This window comes from Papaver somniferum, unplaced genomic scaffold (genome assembly GCF_003573695.1).
Source record: "Papaver somniferum cultivar HN1 unplaced genomic scaffold, ASM357369v1 unplaced-scaffold_132, whole genome shotgun sequence".
NCBI classification, from domain to species: Eukaryota; Viridiplantae; Streptophyta; class Magnoliopsida; order Ranunculales; family Papaveraceae; genus Papaver; species Papaver somniferum.
This window is the reverse complement of record NW_020622381.1, coordinates 19,838,795-19,847,305: the sequence shown is the minus strand read 5'-3', so window position 1 is coordinate 19,847,305 and position 8,511 is coordinate 19,838,795. Positions and strand designations below refer to the sequence as shown.

The 8,511-nt window shown below is 36.3% G+C and overlaps 2 protein-coding genes and 1 long non-coding RNA gene across 3 annotated transcripts; 1 reads left to right on the top strand and 2 right to left on the bottom strand.

Moving 5' to 3' along the window:
• Positions 1-372: 372 nt before the first annotated feature.
• Positions 373-2,446, bottom strand: LOC113332742. The gene is made up of 2 exons (XR_003351704.1): positions 1,761-2,446; positions 373-1,181 (listed from the first exon to the last, which is right to left on the bottom strand). It is a non-coding gene; the product is annotated as an uncharacterized LOC113332742 (long non-coding RNA).
• Positions 2,447-3,206: 760 nt separating this feature from the next.
• LOC113332885 (vicilin-like antimicrobial peptides 2-2) lies at positions 3,207-5,610 on the top strand. Its single transcript, XM_026579386.1, has 6 exons — positions 3,207-3,684; positions 4,004-4,179; positions 4,295-4,375; positions 4,470-4,739; positions 4,828-5,140; positions 5,269-5,610. The coding sequence occupies exons 1-6, from the start codon at positions 3,207-3,209 to the stop codon at positions 5,451-5,453; spliced, it is 1,503 nt and encodes a 500-aa protein (XP_026435171.1). The 3' UTR covers positions 5,454-5,610.
• Positions 4,947-8,019, bottom strand: LOC113333375 (50S ribosomal protein L24-like). Its single transcript, XM_026579886.1, has 6 exons — positions 7,909-8,019; positions 7,723-7,818; positions 6,935-7,038; positions 6,653-6,789; positions 6,155-6,377; positions 4,947-5,082 (listed from the first exon to the last, which is right to left on the bottom strand). The coding sequence occupies exons 1-5, from the start codon at positions 7,966-7,968 to the stop codon at positions 6,295-6,297; spliced, it is 480 nt and encodes a 159-aa protein (XP_026435671.1). The 5' UTR covers positions 7,969-8,019; the 3' UTR covers positions 4,947-5,082; positions 6,155-6,294.
• Positions 8,020-8,511: the final 492 nt, after the last annotated feature.

Below are 8,511 nucleotides of genomic sequence, written 5' to 3'. Positions count from 1 at the left end.
AATAAAAAATTGATGCATAAATGCATTATGCATCCATATTTACGGTTGCATATCAGGTTATGCATCTGTTTTCTCGATGCATAAAAGATTGTGCAACAATTTTCTCAATGCAGAATGCATTATGCAGCCATATTTTCGGATGTATAACAGGTTATGCATCCATTTTCACGACTGCATAACATGTTATGTAGACATTATTGTAGGCGCGTGACAAGTTATGCAACCTTATTTTTGTTGGTTTCAATACTAACAAAAAAATAGCTGCATAACGTGTTATGCAACCGTTTTCTGGACTGCATAACAAGTAATACAACAAATTTTGTAGATGCATAATAGGTTATGCCTCCATTTTCACAACTGCATAACATGTTATGCAACATAAAATTATTCTTTCCCAAAGGTTAATAGACAAGGTCAATAGGATTTACATTAGCTTTATATGAAACAGATTCAAATATGGACTGACACATGAATTCTAAGATTCATAATGTTTAATACACTTCCTCCCAATGGATGACCGTATTGCAGCTTATAAGCCTACTGTCAGTGTGTGGCCATTCCAGTTCCAAGATAGAGATGCTTTCAACAAATCTCGACCAACAACCAATCTCAAAGCCTAAAACCAATTCGATTCACACAAATCTTAAACCCCGTCATCCAAGAAGAGCAAACTCCTCTTAAAAACGGAAATGAACACCATGACGCAATTTATTCACTATGAAGTCACCACAACACGAAGCTCATCGTGAGACAAAACCAGTCATTGACGCAAGCATGGCCCAATGGCAGATGAACCCATCACCACAATAATGAAGATGTATCTTGGCGTCCAGATGGAGAGCTCATAACAACCAAATACTTGGTATTAGTACTTATTCTCAAAGCATAAATTAATAGAACAAAACATGAAGCCTGGACCAGAGGTGAGCAAAAGTTGAACATAGCATGCACGTCGCAGAACTATGAGACAAGTATCTTCGGACCAGTCTCAATGATGGAGACGCCTAACCAATTCATCGCCTTAATAACTACTCACCTCAGAGTAAGCATGATAACCACCGGCGTATGGACGGAGGGACTAGAAGTTACAATAAGTAGTTTGCTTAACCAATACTACAGTTGTAAAGGCGTAAAGCTCAGTTAAACAAGTGAAGACAGGTCCGCATCAATCTGGGAATGAACTGAAATGTGTTCATTGGCCACAAAAAACAAAAGCTGCTATGAATCTTAAAATTATTGGTGCACAGATTGATTAATGAAATAAATTGAAAGAATAAGTAGCAACAAAATTTAGCATGTCTATAGACACTAAAACACTGACAAGGAAGATTAAGGTTTTCTATCATTTTACTAAACCATGTGTGTTTAGAGAGGAGCTCATAGACCATATCCTCTTTTACAGAAGCTCATCAGAAATGACGCAAAAAATGAAGCAAGCAATTTCACTCGCAGTTTAAGTAAAGAACGTTCAAGACTGATCACCAATGCAATTCTTCACTTGGTGTAGTTTAATTTGACCTGAGGTTATATCAAGCAACCAAGATATGTATGTATTCTTAAATTGTATAATAATTAACAACATTTATAAGTGGAAGTAATCTGAAATGAAAATTTAGAATAGTAAACAATGTTCAGAAAGAAGTTTGTCTACCAACTGAAATGCATATGCTTCGAAGTGATTTTATTATATTAAGATCAGCATAAACTACCCTGAATCAAAGATTGAATAATCCATGAAATATGTTTCGAACTAAAATTACCTGAAATCCCCATATCTAGTATCCAATTTCCATTACAAAATCCTCCTTTCTCTTTAGAGATTCAACACGTTCTGATCTCTGTATTACGAAATCACACTCCAACTCCATTAACCTAGAATAACCCAGAAAACCCTACCTTCAAAATTCCTTGAAATTCTTCAAGTTCTCTCTTCCTCTCGGAATTGACGATCAAGAAAAATCAATCGAAAACGAGTTGGGAGATATTCTAATTGAACGAATTGAGAGAAATTTTAGTGAAACGATGAAACAAGAAAAAGAAAATGATGAAAGATCTCGATCTCTCTGTTGCAGAGAGAAAATTTAATTGAAGAGTCACTTTCCAAATATCTCATCTCTCTCTCTAAGGACTGCGTATCTCCGACATTAGAAAGAAAATCCACAAAACTTAATTTCTTAAAAAGGGGTCTCCTAATAATTTTTCACGGAGGAATGGGTGCGAGAATGAAGTTTTTATCGGTGGGTTTGACAATGTAAAAAAAACTGAGAAATGGGTGTGGTAGTAGTTCTCACTTGAATTTACGACTACTCTCAACTCCTCAATGAGACAACGAAGAATTCTTATATTTTAGGCCACATATGATTTTCAGAGTTTTAACAAAAAAAATCTTCTCCAATGGAAACTTTAAAGATAAATGTGAGGATGATGTGCCAGGTAGTTATTCTCACATCCTCTAATCCATCCTCTGGTTTTAGAGGTTTCCTTAGAGGATGTGAACATCCTAGTCATCAAAATCATAGGTTAAGGAGTTAAATATTTAGGTTTCAAATCAATGGTTTAAAATGTTTTCAACTAATATATTTGATTTATGGTTGGAGATGGATTTTTTTTCACATCCTTAAATTAGAGAAATTTTATTCTCACGTTCATTAAAAAACTAGTACACATAGGATGCACACCAAGTTACCATTGGAGATGCTCTTACCGGGCATTTCTCCCGAAAAAATACCCAGTGAGAGAGTGGAGGGGCCAATATCAGCCCATTATCTGATAAAACGGTTGTGCTCCCATCATTGAATTCTCACTCTAGATTTCTCTTAGAAGAGCGCAGAATTGTTCAATAAAGAAAACAAAACGAGTGAAACTACTTTCCGCCACATCGATTGATCATCTGTTCAAATGTTGGTGATATCCTGCAGCATTTTGGCCATCGTTTTCTTTTTACCTCATCTCATCGTTAATATCACCATCTTGGCGCTTAGCAATTCAATTTTGTTGTTTTCTGCGCATCAATATCCATATTCCATGCTGATAGAGTGTCTACACGAAAGCATACTGCATGTTTTGACACTTAATTTGCTCAGCTTACACTCGTCAAATCTGCATGCAAACATCCCCACCAAACTTTCAACATGTATATTTGAACTCGGCCCTTTATCGCTGTATAAATTCTCAATGCCCTCATTCAAGCAGCAGCAACAACAACCATGGCGATGATGAAAATCAAAAGCTATACTTTGATTCTCTTCTCATTAATCTCTATATTTCTTCTATCTGCAACTCTTTCTTTGTGTCATCATGATCATAATTTAAGGCAATGTAGAGAGCGTTGTGAACAAAAACAAAAATACCAACAACAGCGTTGCCTTAGAGATTGTCAAGAAAAGTATGGAGGAACAGGATGGGAATCAACAGAAGAAGAAACAGAAAGAAGTCATGAACATAACAAACGTTGGGAAGAAGAGCAACAACAACAGAATAATCCTTATTTCTTCGAAGAAGAAAGTTTTAAGGAATGGTTTAGAACACAAGATGGGTATTTCAGTGTTTCACAAAAGTTTTCTGAAAAATCAAAGCTACTTCGAGCGTTTGATAATTATCGTTTATCATTCTTTGAAGCTAATCCTCATACTTTCTTAGTCCCTAGCCACATTGATGCTGAATATATCTTTTATGTTGTGAAAGGTTTGTGACGTTTGTCCATGACTCCTATGGTTGATAGTTAGGTCTTTAATACCTCATTTAATTTATACTTTTTTTGTTTCAAGAGTTGCATAATCATCTTTGAGTCAGTGATAATCATCTTTCTCTTGGATCTGAGTCGCATAAACTTTGCCCTTGTCATGCATATTACATCCTATTTTGCCTACTCTTCATTAAGTTAGAATTTCAGATCTCAGTTAACAGCAACGTAGCTTAAGCTTTTAAGGGTTAAACTGCACTAGATTGAATCTTCTTGGATATCTGATGTTAAATTTTGACTCTGAAATCTAAATATCTATAGGGAAAGGAACAATAAGTTTGGTGAATCAAGAAAGTAGAGAGACATACAATCTCGAACGTGGAGACGTATTGAGGGTTCCAGCAGGGACCATACTCAACGTAATAAATAGGGACAATGAACAGAAGCTTCAGTTTGCTGAATTTGCTCAATCCATCTCCATTCCAAGCAAACCCAGGGTAATCCTTCAATCTTCATTTCCATGCTTATCTTTTATGGTTCCTGATATCTGGTAAAAATTTGGTAATAGGCTTTCTGCTTCAGCCATTCATTATGTTTTTTGCCTGTTTGCAGGATTACATTGGAATGGGAGGGCAGAATCCAGAATCATTTTTCAATAGCTTTAGTGGTGAAGTACTTGAAGCTGCTTTCAATGTATGTTTTGTTCACAATTTCTATGTCAAATGTAGGGTTTATTAGTTAATGCATCACATGAAAATGATACACATGTTTTTGAATTTGTTTGAAGACACCAAGGGATCAATTAAAGAGGTTGTTTGGACAACAAAAGAAAGGAATGATGTTCCAAGCATCAGAAGAACAAATTAAGGCAATCAGTAAACACGCATCAGAGAGTCACCAGAAGAGGAAAGGAAAATCATCAAGAGGACCCTTTAACCTATTGCAGAAGTCTCCTTTACATTCTAACGAACATGGAAAGCTATTTCAAATAGATGGAAATGACTACAATCAACTTCAAGATCTCGATATGTCCGTTACCTTCAAAAACATCACCAAGGTAATATCTTTTTTCACGAAACCATAACTTCTAACTGATGCTCATTATAATTGTGACTAATAATATAGTGGATACGTTAACATTATAGGGTGGAATGATGGCACCATTTTACAATTCAAAATCAAGTAGATTTGTGATGATAGTCAAGGGTCATGGTTACTTTGAAATGGCTTGTCCACATCTCTCTGAAACCCAACAAAGAGGACAGAGGACGCAAGCACAGGAAGAAACAGAGCAAGAAGACGTACATTACCAAAGGATCAGTGCACAACTTCGCCCAAAAACAGCATTTATAATCCCGGCAGGTCATCCTACCACCATTGTTGCATCCAAAAACGAAAACCTACAGATGGTTGTATTTGGAGTCAATGTCCGTGACAATCAGAAAAACTTCCTTGCAGGTAATTAGTATTAAAAGTAACCCATTTGATTAACTTATTAGCGACAAATAGATTTACTAGTTGTTCTAATTCGAACTTACAGTAAAAGAATTGTTTGTAAAATTACTTTCACTTGAATATTGTTGAAGGGAGGGAGAACGTTATGAACCAGATGAGTAGAGAGGCTAAGGAATTAGGGTTCAACATGCAAGCAAAAGAGGTGGAAGAAATCTTTAACAACCAGAAAGAATCTTTCTTTCTACCAGGGCCTCAGCAACAGCAACAAAAACATGATGTTCCTTTGAACTCCATCTATGATTTTCCTGCCTTCTAATTAGCACTACTAGTGTATGCATGTGTGTGAAAGAGAGAGAGAGAATGTAACTATATGTATCCATGTATGTGAACTAAATCTGAGAAGCCGTGTATGTAAGATAATGAACAAGAGGCTGTTCGTCATCTAAATAAATAAGTCTGGAGTATCTTTTAGGTTCTACACTTCTATATGTACCAAGAATTTTGAGTTGCATGCATCAGATTTGGTTTTTAATTAAAGCCAACTGGTTTGTCAAAGATATTTCTACACATTAAGATGTTTACCATATGACAGCTAGTGGCATTTCAAAAAGCTTACACACTTTAGTAGAGGATAATCAAGCCAGTGGCGGTAGAGGATATTCATGCCAAAGTTGAGAAGAAAAGAAAAAGGAAGCCAAAGTTGAGAAAAAAAGAAAAAGGAAGCACACCACATTAACACAGAAAGGTTTAAAAAAAATAATAAATAAAAACATTAACAAAAAAAGCACACCTCACTAAACACAAAAAGGTCCAGATCTATAAATTCACAGAGCAGAGCTAAAAAAAAATGCAAGTCACAGATGACAGTAAAATCCGAACGTATAAAACTGGCAGTAAACCTTGTAGCTAATATTTGTATTTGAGAACACAAAAGGAAAGGTCATTCAAAGATCAACTCAAGCCCCTAATCAGTCTATAAACACACAGCAGTAGATATTCAGCTTGGATATGGCTTACCTCTTCTTCAACAGTTATGAATTATTGACTTCAACAGCTAATGGAGATTGATCTTCTGTTCTCCAAAATCATCACAGTGTGGCTTATCCGTCAAAAATCTTTATGTGCTCTTCATCGGGATGAAGAAATGAATGAACACTCTAAAGGCTAGGCATCCCCCTGCCAGTCTTCGCATCATAAGTTTTTTCCAGAACTTGTTCCATTGGTGTATCTTTCGCACCGGCTGCAAAAGAAATCTAGACCATTAACATCAAAACCTTCCGACTCCCAGATAAAGATGATGTGAAGAGGTGATATAACTAATATTTTTCTCCTATTTTACTGGAGTTTTTGTGAAGATGTAAAATGAAACCAGATTCGTGCTAAACTGAGTAATTAATGGATTCTTGGGTGAAGCAACTTATAAGCACAACTACATCCAAAAGGAGAATATTAACAGATGCTGCAGAGTAAACCTAAGTATACATTTCTAAAGATGAAAGTGACAACGGTAAGTACCAATTGTGGGTCTAGGGGTGGTCCTTATCTTTAGGATCTCCGGACGAGGAATAATGGAGCCAGAAGCTCCTATACCTCGAGACACTCTTACTTTTGTACCATCTTCTAAGTATTTGACTCCAACCTTACAAGGCTTCCTGCACCAGTAACATAAACCAATCAGAATTTTATCCGAAATTGAAAAGGCACAGAGGAAAACTAAAGCTGAAACTAAAACATAAATTCAGTGCTCATAATAATCGGTAAGATGCAGGTAAATGCTCTGCAGTATCGGCATCTTACCCTGTAACAGGATCGACAACTTGGACATTCGAAACATGAAGAGGAGCTTCAACAGTAAAAATTCCACCTTCATGACCTTGACCTTGCTTGATATGTTTCTTTACCTGTAGTAGACAAAAGATAAATAGTACTGAGTACTCATTTTCTCCATAGTAGTGTGGAAGAAGACCATAAAACAGCCTACATTGCTGAGGAAAACAAATAGGTGAGTTGAATTTGCATAATCAGGAATTGCATGGACATTCGTATAACACAAATATTGAGGCACGAACCATGTGTGCATAATAAGAATCGGTGAACCCAGTGAAGGAAGAAAGCGAGACACAACCAAATAAGTTGTAAATGGATACAATTAGCACCTATTATGAGGGATTAGATCCAATAAAAAAAATCTGTGTTCACCTTCATATAAAACAACAAACCTGACAGCTGCATACACAAAGAATTAAATAGCAGTGTAGTTTATGTGACACGATAAGTTCCACGCAAATCTGGACCACTCTAAATTGGGTATCTAAATGTGTCAAAACAACAAGATTCAAGTGTTGATGTGATGGTAAAAATGTACTAAGATACTGTACTCTCATTCAGTAACACAACAAAGAATTTCTTTCCAATGTGACATACATTTTCCCCTACAAGGCCACCAGCTCCACCGTCATTTTTTTTTTTTGTGCAAGAACTCCACTGTCAAGCTAAACCTATATCATCATGACATCACATACTTCAAAACTAACAGAAAATCTGAACTGACGAGCACCTCAGAAATTAAGAAGAAATATTTTCACCAGATTCTTCCCTTCCACAATAACACGATTCTGAGTGCGGACAACACGCTTGACGACTCCAGTCTCACCCTTATCTTTGCCCCTAATAATCATCACCTGTGTAGAGGTGTTAAAAGATGAGAAGAGCAAAGGAGAAACAAGTAATTGAAGAGGACAATGAACCTAGGATAATCAGTGTGTTGTTACATTGTCGCCTCTGAGACCCTTCCAGTTTTGTACAAGCTTCTGCGCTGCTTTCCAACCCATCTCAGCTCTTGGATAAGAGATCAATCAAAACTACTCTTTAATCACCTCACAGGTTCTAGCACCAAAAACATAAAATTTAGTCCTGCTCCTCCCAATATTACATGTTATAGAAAAGACTAATAAAGGGAATAAACATCTAAAGTGTTCCATTTCTCTAGATTTGAATTTAGGGTTTTATGCGTTTTACATCCAGATGATTAAGCAATCAATTAGATTACTAAGATTCAAATACGTGGACGAGAATATGATTTGCACATTCCATAAAGAAAAAGAAAAAAGTTTTGCACAGTGTCAAAGAGACATGCCTGGAAGCCCGATTGCTAGATTTTTCAAGAAAAAATGCAGCAGGGGTTTAAGGAATTTGATGTATTTGTTGGTGGGACCCCATGCGAGAGTGATATGGGGGATCCTAAGGACTAAAATGTAATTTTAAAATGAGTCTAAATGCGTGCACCACTGCACCCTATGAAATTCAAAATACATTTAAGATCACTGATTGCAGGGATTAACGTTTAGTCCCATTTTTTTTGCTAGGCTTTAGAC